This window comes from Diadema antillarum, unplaced genomic scaffold, assembly GCF_040938485.1.
Source record: "Diadema antillarum isolate AM-2024a unplaced genomic scaffold, OU_Dant_1.0 seq00000881_RagTag, whole genome shotgun sequence".
NCBI lineage: Eukaryota > Metazoa > Echinodermata > Echinoidea > Diadematoida > Diadematidae > Diadema > Diadema antillarum.
Window position 1 is genome coordinate 640,952 of NW_027271745.1, and position 20,938 is coordinate 661,889.

At 38.7% G+C, this 20,938-nt stretch overlaps 1 protein-coding gene across 1 annotated transcript; it reads right to left on the reverse strand.

The window, feature by feature from the left end:
- Positions 1-206: 206 nt before the first annotated feature.
- Positions 207-10,600, reverse strand: LOC139740779 (histamine N-methyltransferase-like). The gene is made up of 3 exons (XM_071651353.1): positions 10,396-10,600; positions 1,124-1,453; positions 207-571 (listed from the first exon to the last, which is right to left on the reverse strand). Exons 1-3 carry the CDS (start codon positions 10,598-10,600, stop codon positions 207-209), a joined length of 900 nt encoding a protein of 299 aa, XP_071507454.1.
- Between the last annotated feature and the right edge of the window lie 10,338 nt (positions 10,601-20,938).

A 20,938-nucleotide genomic window follows, 5' to 3' on the forward strand; every position in this document is an offset into this window, starting at 1 on the left:
GTTAAAGAACTGTTTCCTGAAAAAATAAATAGTGAAATATTAAAATGTCGTAACTTCCTTATTTTTCACCCGATTTCAATCAAAATGTTACCGTTGTACTCGTACAAGATTTTATTCTCTCTTATCAGACTAACTAATATTTCGTCTGGATTCCCCCTTTAAAGGCAAACAAGAACCCCCACTTCAGAACAACAAAAATAGTGACTTTAGATATGCCCTGTCCCCTTCTGCGCAATAAAGGCGTTCCAGTCATTGTCGAAAAGCACGGTGCCGTCTCCTTTCCTCTCTGAGCACTCAGCGGAACCCATGTAATTCAGGACTTCCCGACAGAGCTCCGGGGCCGCACAGCCGCGGAAGTCGCAGACATGAGAAAGGAAATCAACCAGGAGGTTGCCCTCGTCGGACTCGGGATCGAAGCAGCTGGTGACATCAACACGCGACTCCTGTCTCACGACTGTGAACGGGATGGCGTTGGCGGTGAAGGCGTCGCGCAGGTTCTGCCTACACATTTTGCTGTTACCATCCTGGAAATGGGAGTAGCGTTGCCACAGTTGCCACAACCCACTCGAATCTATAACAGTGTAAGCCAATTTACAGCAATTGAAATAGATTATATGCAGAAAATCAATATTCATTCAAAACGACGGAAACGGTTATTCACACCTACGTAGAGAAATTGAATCACAGGCACCTGTAGTGGTGATTACGTGTATGTTTGGGTCGAAATCGTTTCTAGGAGTCCTGCTGAAAGTGGTAGGGCCTTCAAATTACACACACATGAGAAAATGCATTGTTTAACATTGATACATGCACTATAATTGCATAACTTGAGCAAAGATTTATTCATGTTCAACATTCTGTTTTAGATACAGATAGTTATTTTTTTTCATTTATATTTCATGAGATTTTACGTTAATAACATGAAGAACATGTACAATTACGCATCTTTTGTGCTATTTTCTACCTCGCTACCTTTACGTCAGTTTGGGATGCAAATATTTGTGGCCTACTCATCACATAATGGCGTTATATCTATGTACCTCTCTCTCTCAGTCAGTTCATCTGTTAATCTATCTATCCAATGCATTCTAAATGGCTATCTTATGTTCCTCCGCGTTTTTACCTGCCAGAGCAATGACCAACAGGATTCCACCCTCCTCCAGACAGTCGTGTAGATATCGAATAGTATCGTTCAAATCGTCCACGTAGTAAAGTGAGTGAATGGCACTGATGAAGTGGTACTTCGGATGCACTCCCATTTCACTCTGCTTCTGTCGATAAACCTCTAGCGTCTCCTGGCGAAGATCGAAGTCGATCCCGGCGAATCCTTCCTTTCCGTTGGCAATCAGCTCACGATACATATCAAGCTGGCTGGCAGCGGGTTCGATCACGACGTTTCGAACGGACTGGAAACAATCTCGGATCTTGGCGGCCATTTGGCTATCCATCTCTCCTAAATAGGATTGTTAGATATGTCACGTGATTGATGTTGGTATAGGAAACTAAACAAAACTGTGAAAGCAAGATATTATTCAGAACACTCAAAAAGAAAAACAAACTTAGGAAGAAAGACAAACGTATCCACACAAGACGTGCTATAGCCGGATTCCCGCACTTTTGTCAGGAGCCCTGTAAACCGCCACCCTGCGGAAACACGCTGGACAAAAACAAGGCATGAAAACTTTAATTTTGTATGATACCCTGTTTAGAGTCCCACTGTCTAGGAGGACCACAGGAGGACTTCCGGAGGACATGTCAGACGAAAAAAAAGACATTTTTTTTTTTATACTAACTCAGCGAGCGGGGGGGGGGGGGGGGGGACCTTCCGTTTATTTAGATAGAGTCCCCTGGCCGTCTACCATGTTGTAATAGTGGACAGATTCAATGCTGAACAAAACAAAAAGTTGCAACTGATTGACAAATTGCCCTGCATCGACGTGAGTAAGCACTGAATTGATCAGTGTTTTAGTAGTAGCCATGATAAAAAAAAAAAAAAATCATGGGTGTACATACTCGAGCGGGATTCGAACCCACGACCTCCTGATCACCGGACAGGCGTCATCTCCACTAGACCACCGAGCTTTCGCCCGACAGCAAGTGTTGGTTTTAATCCTTACAGCATGCAGCGGGTACTGCGTAATGTATTATTCAAATTCATGAAATTCTTCCGTCGAGATGCTTTCACTGCAACCGATTGACAAATTGCCCTGCATTGACGTAAATAAGCACTGAATTGATCAGTGTTTTAGTAGTAGCCATGACAAAAAAAAAAAAAAAAATCATGGGCGTACATAATACTCGAGCGGGATTCGAACCCACGACCTCCTGATCACCGGACAGGCGTCATCTCCACTAGACCACCGAACTTTCGCCCGACAGCAAGTGTTGGTTCTCATCCTTACAGCATGCAGCGGTTACTGCGTAATTATTAAAAAAAAGTCGTTTAAAGATTAATTTGTAACAACTTTTATTCACAAGTACAAACACTGACCGTATCACTCAACAATAGAATACGTGCGATAAATGTAGCGCGCTCAGGATACAACACCCCCTCCTTCTGAAAAGATATAATGGCGAATATATTTTAACTACATAATACTGTATGGGCACGTTGTTCACATTGATCCTCCAATTATTATGAATGTGAATCTCTGACACAGAATACTGAAAATGTAAAAATCTTGTGTGAGACCTGCATAGAGACGTTGAATTAGACATTTTATAAACAGGCAGGTACATGAAATCTGTTCTACATGAAACAGCTGGTGTCATTAATGTAACGACTCAAAAACTCCTTTCATCAGTACGATACAGATTTTACATTTATGATGTATGATATATATTCTGAACAAATCTCGACATATCTCGCATCGAAAGATAAGACGAATAAATCAACAATCTTTTTTCTCTTTTTTCCTTTTTTTCCCCTTCCCAAGTATATTGATTTCATGTGAGTTGACATCGGTTCGTTTTATCTTGTTTTGTATTGCTGTCTTGTGTATTTTTTGAGGGTCCCATATCGTACAAGCTTTGCTTCTGACCCTCCATTTCCATCCCCATCCATAGTTAACTTGTATTATACGCTTTATGTATATATTAACAAAGATATAACTGCGTTGTTGTTTTTTTTATCTGTCACTCATTTTCATAATTTAGATATGTACACTGTAAAATAACATTCTGCAATTATTACAAATATCCTGTACATATGCATTGTATAGAATTTCTTATTTGATGGAAGTGAAGACAAATTTGAATCTTGAATCTTAAAAACCTATTTAAATTAATTGTCAGAAATGCATGCAGTTTAACACTAGCATATTTACAACTAGAGAGGGGCCGTCAAAGGCGGCAGACCCACGCCTAAGTACAAAGTCGGGGTAAACATAATGTGCATTCGGTCATCTACCAGAATTCGGCCACTTAATTGCCAGTGTGCTTTATCACCAGCCAGTGAGTTCTACCAAAGATCGTACACTGAAGTGTACGATCTTTGGTTCTACAGTCACATCACACGCAAATCACATCATTACACATACGGTATTAACACTCATTCACGTACAGGAAAGTCTTTAAGTCTCCTCCAAAAATCCATCGAAAATCCCAAATTCCACCGTCAAAAGTGCAGAATCGGAACTTTTCCAAGCGCGCGCGAATTAAGTCCAGTTTTAAGAGTATTGTCTACGCGACGGGTCGCGGAAAAAGCGCTAAAAATCGAGAAATACGCCGTTTTCTTGCGGGATATTTTGATTATAGCAAGCCGAGAGTGTGATGATATCAAAGGTCGTATGAGTGTACGATCTTTGATGGTATCCACAAAAGCAAAAAAGAAAAACAAAATTTACGTACCCACTAGGCAATTACCCCTATGATTAGTGTCTACGGGAATTATTCAATGCAAGGGTTGAATGCAAATGTCTACTGCACCAGTATTCGGCCACCAACGAGCGCCGCAACGTCCCCGGTGCAATTTTGCACCAACAGTGTAGAGCGCGATGCATTTTCAGCGGCCTTGCACACGCATTGACATTGAGCACGCATATCGTGCAGTGTGACTGCGACCGAGCAAAATGCTCCTCCAACGAAAAAAACAATCAATGTTAATTTGAAAAATCATCAAATATCAAAGGTCGTATGAGTGTACGATCTTTGATGGTATCCACAAAAGCAAAAAAGAAAAACAAAATTTACGTACCCCCTAGGCAATTACCCCTATGATTAGTGTCTACGGGAATTATTCAATGCAAGGGTTGAATGCAAATGTCTACTGCACCAGTATTCGGCCACCAACGAGCGCCGCAACGTCCCTGGTGCAATTTTGCACCAACAGTGTAGAGCGCGATGCATTTTCAGCGGCCTTGCACACGCATTGACATTGAGCACGCATATCGTGCAGTGTGACTGCGACCGAGCAAAATGCTCCTCCAACGAAAAAAACAATCAATGTTAGTTTGAAAAATCATCAAAATACGGGCCAGTTTGTGATGACGGAGAACGAACTTTCATAAATCTAGAAGGACATAGTCCCTCAAATAGGCCTAAACGTAAATTTCGGAATTCTTACGAACATTTGAGCAGCGAAGTCGGATCGTTGGGGAGTTTATGTGTTCGTATGGTAGCGGAAAATCGCAAAGTGAGAAACGGGAAATTTTCGGAATGGTCACTATACCATGGGGTCAAAACTTCAAGGTCACACAGAATTTGCAAGGGTCAACCGATTATCACCAAAATCTAATCGATTCTTTCCTGTCATTATCCAAACATTCCCTGAACATTTCGTGCAAATCCGTTTACCCGTTCTCTTGTTATCTTGTACACAAACAAACAAACAAACAAACAAACAAACAAACAAACTAGAGAGGGGCCGTCAAAGGCGGCAGACCCACGCCTAAGTACAAAGTCGGGGTAAACATAATGTGCATTCGGTCATCTACCAGAATTCGGCCACTTAATTGCCAGTGTGCTTTATCACCAGCCACTGAGTTCTACCAAAGATCGTACACTGAAGTGTACGATCTTTGGTTCTACAGTCACATCACACGCAAATCACATAATTACACATACGGTATTAACACTCATTCACGTACAGGAAAGTCCTTAAGTCTCCTCCAAAAATCCATCGAAAATCCCAAATTCCACCGTCAAAAGTGCAGAATCGGAACTTTTCCAAGCGCGCGCGAATTAAGTCCAGTTTTAAGAGTATTGTCTACGCGACGGGTCGCGGAAAAAGCGCTAAAAATCGAGAAATACGCCGTTTTCTTGCGGGATATTTTGATTATATCAAGCCGAGAGTGTGATGATATCAAAGGTCGTATGAGTGTACGATCTTTGATGGTATCCACAAAAGCAAAAAAGAAAAACAAAATTTACGTACCCCCTAGGCAATTACCCCTATGATTAGTGTCTACGGGAATTATTCAATGAAAGGGTTGAATGCAAATGTCTACTGCACCAGTATTCGGCCACCAACGAGCGCCGCAACGTCCCCGGTGCAATTTTGCACCAACAGTGTAGAGCGCGATGCATTTTCAGCGGCCTTGCACACGCATTGACATTGAGCACGCATATCGTGCAGTGTGACTGCGACCGAGCAAAATGCTCCTCCAACGAAAAAAACAATCAATGTTAATTTGAAAAATCATCAAAATACGGGCCAGTTTGTGATGACGGAGAACGAAGTTTCATAAATCTAGAAGGACATAGTCCCTCAAATAGGCCTAAACGTAAATTTCGGAATTCTTACGAACATTTGAGCAGCGAAGTCGGATCGTTGGGGAGTTTATGTCTTCGTATGGTAGCGGAAAATCGCAAAGTGAGAAACGGGAAATTTTCGGAATGGTCACTATACCATGGGGTCAAAACTTCAAGGTCACACAGAATTTGCAAGGGTCAACCGATTATCACCAAAATCTAATCGATTCTTTCCTGTCATTATCCAAACATTCCCTGAACATTTCGTGCAAATCCGTTTACCCGTTCTCTTGTTATCTTGTACACAAACAAACAAACAAACAAACAAACAAACAAACAAACATACGGAACCCTTTACATAACCCCCTGCCGATTTTCATCGGCGTGGGTAACAAACAAACAAACAAACAAAAAAACAAACAAACAAACAAACAAACAAACAAACTAGAGAGGGGCCGTCAAAGGCGGCAGACCCACGCCTAAGTACAAAGTCGGGGTAAACATAATGTGCATTCGGTCATCTACCAGAATTCGGCCACTTAATTGCCAGTGTGCTTTATCACCAGCCAGTGAGTTCTACCAAAGATCGTACACTGAAGTGTACGATCTTTGGTTCTACAGTCACATCACACGCAAATCACATAATTACACATACGGTATTAACACTCATTCACGTACAGGAAAGTCCTTAAGTCTCCTCCAAAAATCCATCGAAAATCCCAAATTCCACCGTCAAAAGTGCAGAATCGGAACTTTTCCAAGCGCGCGCGAATTAAGTCCAGTTTAGTAAGAGTATTGTCTACGCGACGGGTCGCGGAAAAAGCGCTAAAAATCGAGAAATACGCCGTTTTCTTGCGGGATATTTTGATTATAGCAAGCCGAGAGTGTGATGATATCAAAGGTCGTATGAGTGTACGATCTTTGATGGTATCCACAAAAGCGCAAAAGAAAAACAAAATTTACGTACCCCCCTAGGCAATTACCCCTATGATTAGTGTCTACGGGAATTATTCAATGCAAGGGTTGAATGCAAATGTCTACTGCACCAGTATTCGGCCACCAACGAGCGCCGCAACGTCCCCGGTGCAATTTTGCACCAACAGTGTAGAGCGCGATGCATTTTCAGCGGCCTTGCACACGCATTGACATTGAGCACGCATATCGTGCAGTGTGACTGCGACCGAGCAAAATGCTCCTCCAACGAAAAAAACAATCAATGTTAATTTGAAAAATCATCAAATATCAAAGGTCGTATGAGTGTACGATCTTTGATGGTATCCACAAAAGCAAAAAAGAAAAACAAAATTTACGTACCCCCTAGGCAATTACCCCTATGATTAGTGTCTACGGGAATTATTCAATGCAAGGGTTGAATGCAAATGTCTACTGCACCAGTATTCGGCCACCAACGAGCGCCGCAACGTCCCCGGTGCAATTTTGCACCAACAGTGTAGAGCGCGATGCATTTTCAGCGGCCTTGCACACGCATTGACATTGAGCACGCATATCGTGCAGTGTGACTGCGACCGAGCAAAATGCTCCTCCAACGAAAAAAACAATCAATGTTAATTTGAAAAATCATCAAATATCAAAGGTCGTATGAGTGTACGATATTTGATGGTATCCACAAAAGCAAAAAAGAAAAACAAAATTTACGTACCCCCTAGGCAATTACCCCTATGATTAGTATCTACGGGAATTATTCAATGCAAGGGTTGAATGCAAATGTCTACTGCACCAGTATTCGGCCACCAACGAGCGCCGCAACGTCCCATGTGCAATTTTGCACCAACAGTGTAGAGCGCGATGCATTTTCAGCGGCCTTGCACACGCATTGACATTGAGCACGCATATCGTGCAGTGTGACTGCGACCGAGCAAAATGCTCCTCCAACGAAAAAAACAATCAATGTTAATTTGAAAAATCATCAAAATACGGGCCAGTTTGTGATGACGGAGAACGAACTTTCATAAATCTAGAAGGACATAGTCCCTCAAATAGGCCTAAACGTAAATTTCGGAATTCTTACGAATTCTTACGAACATTTGAGCAGCGAAGTCGGATCGTTGGGGAGTTTATGTCTTCGTATGGTAGCGGAAAATCGCAAAGTGAGAAACGGGAAATTTTCGGAATGGTCACTATACCATGGGGTCAAAACTTCAAGGTCACACAGAATTTGCAAGGGTCAACCGATTATCACCAAAATCTAATCGATTCTTTCCTGTCATTATCCAAACATTCCCTGAACATTTCGTGCAAATCCGTTTACCCGTTCTCTTGTTATCTTGTACACAAACAAACAAACAAACAAAAAAACAAAAAAACAAAAAAACAAACAAACAAACAAACAAACAAACAAACAAACATACGGAACCCTTTACATAACCCCCTGCCGATTTTCATCGGCGTGGGTAACAAACAAACATACGGAACCCTTAACATAACCCCCTGCCGATTTTCATCGGCGTGGGTAATAACTTTACGTACGTCTTAATGACAGCTTTAGAAATATAAGGCAGGAACAATTATATTTATACGAAATACTATACAAACATAGCAATTTAGCCTTTGAGTTTGTACTCAGATTATCATAAACACAGGTAACAATCTATATGCTTGTCTTTTTAGTGAACAACTACATCATAGTTTCACTGCACAAGTGTGATTAACAGTTATACATGTATAAAAATATAGCATGCAGTAAACATTTTGATAATGCAGCATAATTATAATCATTATGGTTCCTAACTTAAATTTCAAATATTGTCTTGAGAAATAAAACGATGTACGTATCACTTGGTTACACAAATGATTTGCATTAAGGAAATATAATGACAGTAAACATAATGAATGAACATATATCTTTTAAATCAACTGTCGACAAATACATTTACAAGAACTATTATTTACACTGGCAATGCTGCTAGTTTACCATCCAGCATGGTATTATTCTTATTACCGCGATGGGGGACTGGCTTCACGTCCATATCGCGTTATGTACCGGGTAGTGTCTGATTTCCTATCAGATTGTCCTTGTCTTCTGTTTTGACGTTTTTTTCCTTTCTTCACTCCTGCCGTCGTCTTCGAAATGTTCTTGTTTTAGAACTATTGGCTTGGTTCCATTTGGCATCTCTCTCAGGTGAGATCTATTTCTCCTCAAGGTGCTACTGCTAGGAGTTGCTACTTCGTAGGATCTTTCCTGATGCACTTTGCTCTAAGAGATTGTTATCGTGAAAATTACTCGATGTTACATATCATATTAAAAAGTTGGTGGTTTGTATATTTTTTGTTCACCAAACTTGTGATAAATTGGTAAAGACAATAACGTTTTTGCTGCAATTGTACAATAAGGAGGGTCATCAGTTGATGCACGTTTGCTTTAAACAGTGCACTCGAGGAGGACTTGATTCTTAAGAGGGGGCAGACTAGTGTAACGGGTTGGTGGTTTGCTGTCGCCTCACGTTGGGAGATTGCTGATGGGCAAGGGCAAGCGAATGAAGCAGAGATTCCCCAGTAGTAATCCGAATATATAAATCTACAGGAATTTGTTTTATGCATAGAGAGCTGATTGTGACGATTGAATGATTTAGTACATGGCATAAATGGTGATCATTGGCCTGCATTGAATCATTGCATGTAAATCCCGTGAATGACTGGGGACGGCATGCTTCGCATGTTCTGACTGGTGGTGTACGGTGAAGAGAGGTGTGGTGTGATCAACGGTCGTGACAATACACTGGAGTACCCGGCCTGCGTATCAACGGTCTTTTTAAGCACCGCCACGAGGGCTGATGAACGGCGACGCCGCGATTTCGACGCGGCATGTGATCTTCTAATGTGCCTTATACACACTCGTATGAATACACACAGACAGATCCCATTCTGAGAGTGAATGTATGAGTGTACAAAACACGTTGTTAAGTACACACCAATGAAAAAAAAATAGAAGAATGATTAGAAAAAAGAAAGAAAGAAGAGAAACCAGAGTTTGAAAGAGCATGGAGCAAAATTCACGAAACCTGCTGTGTGATTGGGTTACTCCAAGAACGAGAGAAGGGCCCAAAAGAAGCAAACACACAAACATAAACACTCAATAACGGTTATAAGACTAATTTTCAGGTATCTTTTGCTTATTTTGTTCCTGTTAGGCTTATGATATGCGCTACTATATCAGTGCTTCAACTCACTGTTTCTTTTTTTAAAAGTTACTTGGTTTCTGTAAAAAGGGGGCACAAAAGATCAATACAGTGCACAGAGTTCACTTTCTATGGAAGTTAGATGTACACTACAGAAGCACATAATTTCCATTACTGTAAATATTATAGTATACAGTACTATACTGATGTTTTGGTTACGGGTTTTGATTAATGGTTGTCTCCGAGTATATTGCATTTCAATTTATGTGCGGGCTTCTGAATATACTTAACACTTAAATGAATTTGCCAGCTGCCGTGATTTTTGCCATGTCGGATAGGAGTTTAGCAAGCTTCTGGTTGTCGCAGAGAATGTAAGAAAAAAAAAAGTATAGGAACGTAGAATATGCTTAAAAAGCGATGATTGAGTGCACCATTTTTCTCACAAATTACAAATTACGACAATGTGTTCGTGCTTTTCGTTGAATGAAAGCTTAGCTGAATATTTCAAACACATTTAGAACTAACTTGCATGAGAAAGATCATAGTAACTGGAGGTTAAAGTTCTCACCCGAGCCGCTGCCGATTCCCAGCATTGATATTGTGGAGTCTGTGGGAAAGCGCTCTACGAGCCTTTCAACCACATGTTGAGGAAAAACTGTATCTCTCCATTTGGCTAGGACCTGGAACTTGGCGGATCGCTTGGCGAAAACATGGAAAGTCTTTGCGTAGTAGTCCGGGTCGTACATAAGGGGTTTCAACTTGGCTTGCTCCATCGTCGGTCTCGATGCAAATTGACAGTGAGACTAATGCCTAACACCTAACGCATGTGCTGAACACGTACTTTTGACGTGATGTGGATCACAGTGACACGACCGCCAAATTTAGCTTTTGAAGTCATGATCACCGAGTTATTTGTGTAGCACTCACGCATAGACAACCAAACAAGAAAAATGAATAATGTACTTTTATTCTATGAATTCGTTTGAAATATACAAGCAAAAATGTGAAGTAATGCCTCGTTAGCCTCACGTTAGTCCAACGTTATGCTCATCGGGTAGGCCAACTTGAAAAAACATGATGTTGGCCCAACATCAGTTTGGCTGTTGGACAAACATTGGCGCCACACTGAAAGCCTGAAGTTGGAGCGACGTTGGTAAATTTTGTCAGACCAACGTTATATCAGCTATTTTCATCTTGAATACTACGTTGCACCAACGTTAATCCATCGTCATGCGCGTGCGTTCTAGGCCAAGCATCAGAAACATAACGTTGCCGAACGTCATATGGCCGTCGAGCTAACATTGGCTCAAAGTGAAAGCTTGACGTAATTACACCAACTTTTTATCAACCACTCTTCTACCCAAATTGCATTGATGGCTGATCATGATCTGCAACCAATATTGCCAATGATATATGAGATGGTCGTTAATTGCCACAAATATGCGACTTTTGTGTACATTACAGAGCTGAGAAAACAGAGACAGAAAGAGAGAGAGAGAGAGAGGAAGAACATTGAATGATTGGTTTCGAATGGAAGGACAGGGAGATGACGGGTTGGAAAAGTGGGAAAATAATTTCCGCTTACCAACAAAGCTCTTAAGGATGGATTATGATTGAATCGAAGATAGATATACACTGCAAAAAGTCCGGTGTTAAATAGTGAACACCGAGCTGGTGTTAAATTTTCGGTGCTCATTTCTGGTGTTAAATTAACACCTCCGGGTGTCATTTCCAAATTTTAAACTGTTTTTTGAAGAGTTTCTTAGTAACTGCACTTCTTGTTGATTTTTAATTTAAACAAGACGATCAAGAATTTTACATTAAAATACTAGATTTTTGAAAACATGTGAAAATAAATTTACACCAAAGTAACACCAGCCGGTGTGGTCTCTTATTGAAGCTGGACGGGTGTTAAACCATTGATATTAACACCAACAAAGATCAAATCAACACCATGTGGTGTCATTTTTGAATTAACACCAGCACAGTGTCAAAATAACACCAGGTACAGTGTCAAATTAACACCACGAAGTGTCAGGTGAACACTTTTCAACACCATCACAGTGCATTTTTAACACCTGTGGGTGTGGTCCTTTATTGAAGTTTGATCGGTGTTAGATTTAACACCCGTGGTGTTAAATCTAACACCGATGTTTTCACAGTGTATTTTTATAGACACATGCACACAAACACACACACACACACAACACACACACACAATATATACTCGAGATGAATAATTTGACAGCCAATATCATGAATGTAGTCTCAACTTACTCAAAGGTTGTTGAATTAATGCAAATGGTGATCATAATAGACAGGCTCATTGATAACAACGCTTAAAACAGGACGCCTTTTAATGACACTTAGATTTTAAATTGATTAGCTTTTCACACTAAAAACATTTCCATGATAATTGTGTTCAAATAAGAAAAAGCATGGACAGAATTATGATATCTTGTACTCGTTTCCGTACATTTTACTGAAGTGCAACCACATGCCAAAATTATTCATGAGTCCTAAACTGATCTTGAAGTGCCACAAACATACTCTCACTCGCAAAGATTTTAACCGAGCTAACATTTGGACGTTTTCTAAACGTTCTTGAAACGTTCCAAGTTCGTTATTTGAACGTTCTATCAAAACTTTTTCAGAACGTCATGTTGTGGAAGGTTTTCGACGTATTTAGAACTTTTCAAATGGACGTTATAAAAAACCTTTTTAAACGTTTAAAAAAAACCAATAAAAACCTTTCGGAATTTTTAAGGACCTGTAGAAAACCTTTTTGGACGTTATAGACGTTATAGACGTTAGTGATAGGCCTAAAAGTCTGAATGACGTATATGTATCCCTGGGTTGTTATATAAAAGACTGCGGTAATTAATGTTAAGACATGCACATCTTGTGGCAAAAATCTTTCAAAAAAATCATCATAAAAGTTGAAGCTTCCCTTTCCAGGGTTTAGTTACACATCTGCTCTTTTGTTTGAGACGGAGACAGATTTGCAAATGCGCATTTCTGGACATGTTGTCATATAGTCGATTGAGTAACTTTAACTGCAACGAAACTGATTATTGTTCGGTGTGTTGTACCATCCATTAGCTCGTGGTACATGCTATGAATAAACTCACACGTATATACAGAAACGTTGATCCATTAGTATGTGCATACATACAGGGTCGGCAGAGCGTTATAAAAAGTAGGGGGGGGGGAGGGAGGGCACTTCCGGATTTCATGAGCCAACAATCAAAACAAAAAATATATAAGGTAGCAACTCGTTTTGATGAAAGCAGTTTTTTGCGTGGACGCTATGAGGGGAAAACTTGAAGGAGAAAATGAATTCCACTCTAGTACCAGGTTCGATGCTCAGTATGGGGACAAATTCGTGGATTAATGCTGACGATTCTCTATCAGTATCCCGTTTAATCCTTGTGTTCTTCATTCTCGTGATTAAATGTGCTTTGAACACGACAATCGTAGTTGTTCTGTCCTGTTCCGATGAACAAGGGACCACCGAGATCGATATATTTCTTTACAAGACACTCGTCATACACGACTTTATGTCCTCGTTTATGTTTACATCGTTCTTCGTCTGTATCATACTGTCCGGTCGGATATCTCTGGGCATGATTCGAGTAAGTTGTCAACTTTCTGCTTGTGTGATGAGCGTCATGTTTAATACTTCTGGATGGCTGCTAAGTGGAATTGCGATCAACAAATACGTGTATGTGTCGTCGCCCCTGAAGTACTTCCAGCGGGTCACACTGCCGAGGGTGAAAGGGTGCATGTGCCTCGCCCTTGTCGTGTCTCTCAACGCCCTCGTCATGCTGCCAGTGGAAAATTTTCCGTTTTCCAGCCCAGCGGAATGTTCAATCCAAGGGCTTTTGCAGCAAACCCACACTGACCCAAAGCCGTACCTCCTGATGATGCTGATTTTCATTACATTTCCTATCACCGTCGCTGTCTACTTCAACGTCGCTCTAATCCGCCTCGCGGCCAGGCAGTCTCGAGCAATTAATGCAGCCGCGCTCAACCCTCCTCGCGCATTTATCCATCGGGACAAAGAACATGTCAACTTCTGCATTCGACCAGTGAATGGTGGAGTGAGGAATGTTATCGCTGTGAGTTCTGTGGCCATTATCACACTAGCAATTGTGAGCTCAGTAATAATATCTTCTGCTCTCTTACCGAACACTCCCAAACTGGACGAACTGTATGTCCTCCTTGATGTCGCAATGCTCTTGTGGGACTGCAAGATGATAATACTAGTTGCGAGCGACCCACATCTAAGAAAAGAATTTTGGAAGCTTTATCAAAGATCGTGTTTGAAAGCGCGTGCAAAATATTAGTGCTTTACAAGCATATACATATCAATTCGACCATAATATTCATAGAAGGACTTGGCATACAAGTAGATATTTAATTCATTTCCACTAAGAGACAGTTTGTCATTTCCAAAAAAAAAAAAGTATTAACAAGATTATCTTTGGACCTGCCATCTCACGAGTCCTGCACATAAAATCATTGCAAACCCATGTTCAAATCACCCAGGATACGTCCTTTATCCGTGTTATTATTTGTGCGCAATTATGGAAATTCAATACATTTTCATCCGAAGTTCTCCGTTAGCCTGATTGGAAAAATATTATATTCCTTTGATTCCGTGCTTTTCATTGAATTAAAAATAAATTGTACAGCCACTTCTCACTTCCTTTTATAATCTAGTTCTACTGGGGTAATGATACTTACTTTAATTTCGAAAGTAACGTTTCATTTAGTTGTACTATACCCATCAAAATTAATCCTTTTGTTCACACCATGACACAGTCTTTCATATTTCACGCGATATCCATGTAATCAATACTTCAACGTCTGATGAAACGGTTATATATACGCCTACAATATACGAGTACGTGTATTCTAAAAACCTCAACTAACATATCAAAAGGCGTTTTCCCCCTTTTCCTAGGAAGGGGGCTCAGCAATTCTATGAGAGCTTTGCCTCTATAAATTTTCAAAGCGGATAATTGTACTAAAGATTAAAACTACTTTTCTATGTATAGATTATTAATTGATGCGGTATCGTTGAAGTAAAAGGATCATATCACATATAAAAAGGCACCGGTTTTTACCTCGTCAATTTACAAACTTATGAATTACAAAGGCAAAAATCTCCTTGTCTTAAGTCTTTCTCAGTATGCAAAATACCCGGCAGATTTACCCTTATTGAAAACAAAACTAAAAAACGTTATTCCGTCATATGTTTAGATACTGATACATCTACAAAATGATAGGCAAAATGATAGGAACGCAATACTTTTAGCAGAAAAAAAAAAAACCCGGCAAAAAACAAGAAACACGGAATCCAAAGTCTATTGACATTGACAAACCAGAAATACAATTTGTTGATGATGGTGTCAAACGTTGACATATAATCTAGAAACGTATTTGAGATATGATTTATTTCAAAGTGAATTATCATGGCATAAGGTCATATTGCAAGATTTGTGTAAATCGGTAATTTATTCATATGTATTTTTTTATAACTTAATCTAATACTTTTTCAAGCCTTTTACCTGGAAACGAGTCCATTATCGTAAAGTCGAGCAACAAATATATTATGTATATATATATATACATATATATTAATATATGTATATATATATACATATATATTAATATATGGATTATATATATGTCTATATAATATGATATATATATGTATATATATAAGAAGCAAAACTGGAAGAAAGTACATGCTTTTTTGCACCAACGGTTTATTTCTTCTCACAAATTTTACAGCGCCTCACCGCCCTTTCTCAAGTGTTGGTACTGAGAGAACAATAACCAAATTAAGCCATAGCAATATTGCAACCGTGTTACCAAGGATGCGCGATTTTGTAAAGCACGCATCCTTGGTAACACGGTTGCAATATTGTTATGGCTTGTACCAAGCCGTATAACATCGTAGTATCGTACTGCTTTGATGAATAATGACCAGAATCTAAAGCGTGATTCTTCGAATGTTGATCTGTCACAAAGGTCCCTCATAAAGATTATGTATACTTATAATGTATGTATGATTATGTATGTATAAGTAAATGAAGAGCTTGCTTCCAAAAGGCGCTAAATCCCTTGAAAATAATGGATTTAGCGCCTTTTGAAGCAAATACTTATATATATATGTATATATACATATAAATGTATATGTGTATATAGATATACGTGTCTGTGTGTGTGTGTGTGTGTGTGTGTGTGTGTGTGTGTGTCTGTGTGTGTATGTGACTGAACATCATGTTGTAATGTACGATGTATATCTCGGGTTTTATTATTAGAGAGATAATGTAAGCAATTAAATCCGTCATCACGACTAGACCTTAAAGCAGCTGTCGGAGTATTTCATCTCTCTGATTAATTTTAGTCTTCGAATGGACTTAGCACGCATAAACACCCACGCACCCCCCCCCTCCCCTTACAGACACATACACGCAAACACCCCAGCGGTATTTACTATTCGATTGCCCATATTTCCAATCCAGGCATAATACGGCCTCTTTTCATGACCAATTGCACTCGGATATCATTTACTGCATAGTACAATAACAACACAAATAGACTAGAGTATATTTTTCTTCTAGAATAGAAATTTATATGCAATGATAAGAATACAACGCACTTTCATTTACCGAGCAGAAGTACAAAGCCCTTTATGTAAATGAGCAAGAAGACAGAAATTGATCTAAAATAACGAGAGTGCTAATTAACTAAGATTACGTGCTGATTTAAGCAGTTAAGAGAATTGGTGGGTGAATTTCCTGCTAAAGGGGCAAATATCTACTAATATGATAGGCTTCTAAATACGCATTTCAGAAATCTGGTGAAATACTCTTTTACGTCTTCATTCTTTATGAATTTCATTCTCATGTTGCCTCACACGAAGTCTACGAAGATATTAGTTCCGTAATTACTACTGTTGTGAATATATTTCATTTCATTTCAATTTATTTTCATATTTCTCACATATATCACAATAAAGTATATAAATACGAAAATTATACAAAACATAATTCAGATGAGACTTCATCAGAATGTACAGAAGTTTGATTTGGTATAAACACGAGGTCTGTATGCATGCGAATTACACTGTGGTCATAATGCGAAAAAAATATGATGGGGCCTGCGTAAAAGCATTAGCTTGTACAGCCGCAGGTCCCGTGAGTAATCAGATTAGGGGAAGTTTAAAGTACGGATGTTTTTTAAGACCAACTATATCTGGGGAAACCGATTAAAACAAACAAAACAAAAAATCCAATTAAATATATATCACTAAATAAAAATACAGAAAAACAGAAAGCTGAAAGCTGAAAGGTCACATGTTGCAGCAGTGAACAACAACTGCAGAGATTCAAGGGGTGTGTTGCAGAGTATAGAAAATGGCGTAACTGTATGTCATAAATACATAAGTAGAAGGTGGGATAATGAGATTTGTCGTGAATGTAAACAATACCGAAAGCTCAGGAGTAACATTCCAGCATGGGTCCTAAAACCAAGCATTCCGTGTGACCATAGTAACCGACAGCTGTCACGCGCGAGAGTTTCGATAACCGAGTGGAACAATAGGTGCATGAACAGCGCAATAGGCAGACTGTTCAAAAATAGTGTTCATGGTTAGGATCCCGCCGGACTAAGGTGGGATAAACAAGGGGTAACAGTAAAGAGCAACAAAAACTATACACTATGCATGCCGTACAATGTAGCTGCTAAGAAGATATTGCTTCAGTTTTCGTTTGAATGAGGTTACAGTGGTACAACTTACAAGTTCCATAGGGAGTTCGTTCCAATATTTGGGCCCAGCGGACATAATGGTTTTTTTCGCGAAAATTGTTCGGGTACGTGGAAGGTGATATGCGTAACGTTGACGAGTTGGATAATCATGAACTGTATAATTTCTTGTAAACATTTGGGAAAATACGTCTGGTAATTGGCCAGTTGAAAATTGAAACATAAACAGGCCGACGTTGTAATAAAATAACTCGGGAATTTTCAAAATTTTATTACTTACAAAAAGTTCGTTCGTGTGGGATAAATATCCAGTGTGGTTAACAATTCTAACAGCTCGTTTTTGTACAAGAAATAACGAATCGATAAGGTTTTTAGAAGCATTTCCCCACGCCAGAATCCCATAGTTGAGATAGGGAGATATCAAAGTTGAATATATGCTCTGTAGAATATTACTTGGAAAATAATAGCTAAGTTTGTTAAGAACCCCGGTATTTCTAGCAATAATTCTGCTTACATAATTAACATGGGTTCTCCAAGATAAATCACTATCGATATGAAGACCCAAAAATTTTGTATTGTTGACCTGTGACAGATCAATGTTGTTTATCTTGACAGAGAGAGGTAACACAGGTAGCGAATTACTGAATAACATATACTGAGTTTTATCAATGTTTAAGGATAATTTGTTCGCAAAAATCCAAGATTGGACAGAAACAAGTTCTTTATTTATTATGTTTATAAGCGCATCAGGATTTTGATGAGAGAAGAACAAATTTGTATCATCTGCAAAGCAAACGAAGGAGAGAATCTTAGAGGAGTTCTGGATATCATTAATATATAAAATAAAAAGAAGTGGGCCTAACAAGGAACCCTGTGGAACACCACAAGAAATCAGTTTTGGTTGGGAATCGTGACCGTGAATACTTACAAATTGTTTTCTATTCGTTAAATAATCAGTGAACCATTCTAGCGCCCTTCCCCGAATTCCGTAATGATTTAACTTATAAAGTAAAATGTCATGGTCTATTGTATCAAATGCCTTGGAGAAGTCAAGGAAAACACCGACAGTGTGAGAAACATCATCTATAGCATGAGCTATCTTATCAATAAACTTGAGTAATGCGTGAGTTGTACTATGTTTTTTCCGAAATCCAAATTGAGATTCAGTAAATATTTTTGCCTGAAGAAAAAAATTAAGGGTGCGTTTATACACAAGTCTTTCGAGTATCTTTGAAAAAGAAGTTAAAAGAGAAATGGGGCGATAATTATTGACACGGTCTTTTCGCCCTTTTTTAAAAATGGGAACAACTCTGGCTACTTTCATTTTTTGAGGAACTTTACCAGTAGACAAAGATTGATTGAAAATATAAGTAAGAGGCGAGATTATTTCATGAATCACATTTTTTACCAAGAAGTTTGTGATTCCATCATATCCCGAACTTTTTTTATTATTTAACTTATCAACAATCTTTATTATTTCATCTTCGACAATTGGGACAAAAAATAAAGATTCCATTTTCCTACTACCCAGGAAAGAGTGAAATTCTCGCTGTGCTTCAGGAATTCTATCAGCCAGATTTGGCCCAATGTTTACAAAAAAATCATTAAAAACTTCAGCTATATCTATGGGGTCATCAATACGAACATCATCCTCTTGAATATAACTAGGCACGTTATTATCAGTATTACGTTTCAACGCTCGGTTTATCACCCTCCACGTACCCTTCATATCAAATTTACATTTGTCGAATTGATTCATAAAATACATCCGTTTGGCTGACCGTAATGCAGAAGTGAGGATATTACGATACTGAGTATATCTGGACTTGTTTGTAACTGTGGGTACTTTGCGATATTTATGATAAAGTTTATTTTTCTTATTGATTGATTTTAAAAGTGATTTTGTAACCCATGGCTGCCGGGGTACTTTTTTATGATTTGAGTTAGAGAATTTACGACAAGGGATAGCAATATTAAGCTGAGTTATCAAAATATCTATAAAAATATCAAAAGATAGATTTACGTCATTTTGATTATATACAATCGACCAATCAACGAGTTTCAACCTTTCTCTAAAACTATTCAGGTTCGAGTCTGACATAACACGAAAACCGGATTTTTTTTGCACACTGTCAGCAAGAGGGTGGATACTACCAATAAGTGCATACACAGGAAAATGATCAGAGATATCCGTAACAACAATACCAGATGAAATATCAGAAAATGACTTGTTAACAAATATATTATCTATTAAAGTAGAAGAGAGGTCGGTGATTCTTGTAGGTCTCCTTATGAGAGGAATAAAAGACTTAGACAACAGTTGATTAAGAAACTCTTGGCAATTATGATTATCATAATTTAAAAGATTTAAATTAAAATCACCCATAAGAAAACATAATTTATTCTTGACATAGTTATTCGACAAAATACCGTGTATTAATTCACCGAATTCAGTAAAATTAGAGTTTGGTGGCCTATAAATTTCTCCAACAATTACATTTCCTTTATTTGGTACTTTTATCTCAATGAAAATACTTTCAAAAAATTCTGTCATAAAACTGAACTCTTCTAATAACCGATGGTTTAAATTTTCTGTTACATAAAAACCAACTCCACCCCCTTTCTTGCACGGTCTATTATTTGTAATCAGTTTGAATCTATCAATATGAAACAATGAAGAAGGAGACACCTCCTGTAACCATGTTTCACTGAGGCCGATGACACCAAATGTGAATCGTAATTCATCAATGAATGAGCGAAGTTGATCAAAATGTTGGTTTAAACTCCTAATATTAAAATGAGAAAAAAAGATTTGATTTGGGTCCGAATTGGATAATGTAATGACATCTTTTTCTAAGCAGTAACTTGTAGAAAACATGTGAGGTGGAATATCATTAGGATCAAAATCAAGTTTTAATTCATCGGTTTCTGTGATTGAAAAAAATTTTAAGTCAGAATTATCACCGTTCTCATTATTTGTAATGGTTACAGAACTTTCACCTTCCAATGACCGAACATCTACAAAAGCATTACTCATATTCATTGTGATAAAACTCAAAGCAATTCATCCTATTTTCGTTGGGAAATGTAACAGAATGTACAGCAATGTTGGGCAAGCCATATTGCCGTTGACCTGGACACAAAATGGTAGAAGACACGTAAACATGTTTGTCTTTGAGACATACATGCACCTGGACAGTTGATGCCGACATTGGAAAAACATGTTTATGCAAGAAGGAGGAAAAATACACCAGCGTGAATGCATGGAATTCGGAAATGCGAATAACAAGTGAACAATTAAGAAGTACTGGGGCACTGCAAATGCGAAT

Excerpts from the sequence above, each read along its gene's own strand:
- LOC139740779 (XM_071651353.1), bottom strand. The coding sequence starts at position 10,600 with ATGGAGCAAGCCAAGTTGAAACCCCTTATGTACGACCCGGACTACTAC. Across the intron at positions 1,454-10,395 it reads GGGAATCGGCAGCGGCTCGG|GAGAGATGGATAGCCAAATG; the intron begins GTGAGAACTTTA and ends AATCCTATTTAG. Across the intron at positions 572-1,123 it reads GTTGGTCATTGCTCTGGCAG|ATTCGAGTGGGTTGTGGCAA; the intron begins GTAAAAACGCGG and ends ACACTGTTATAG.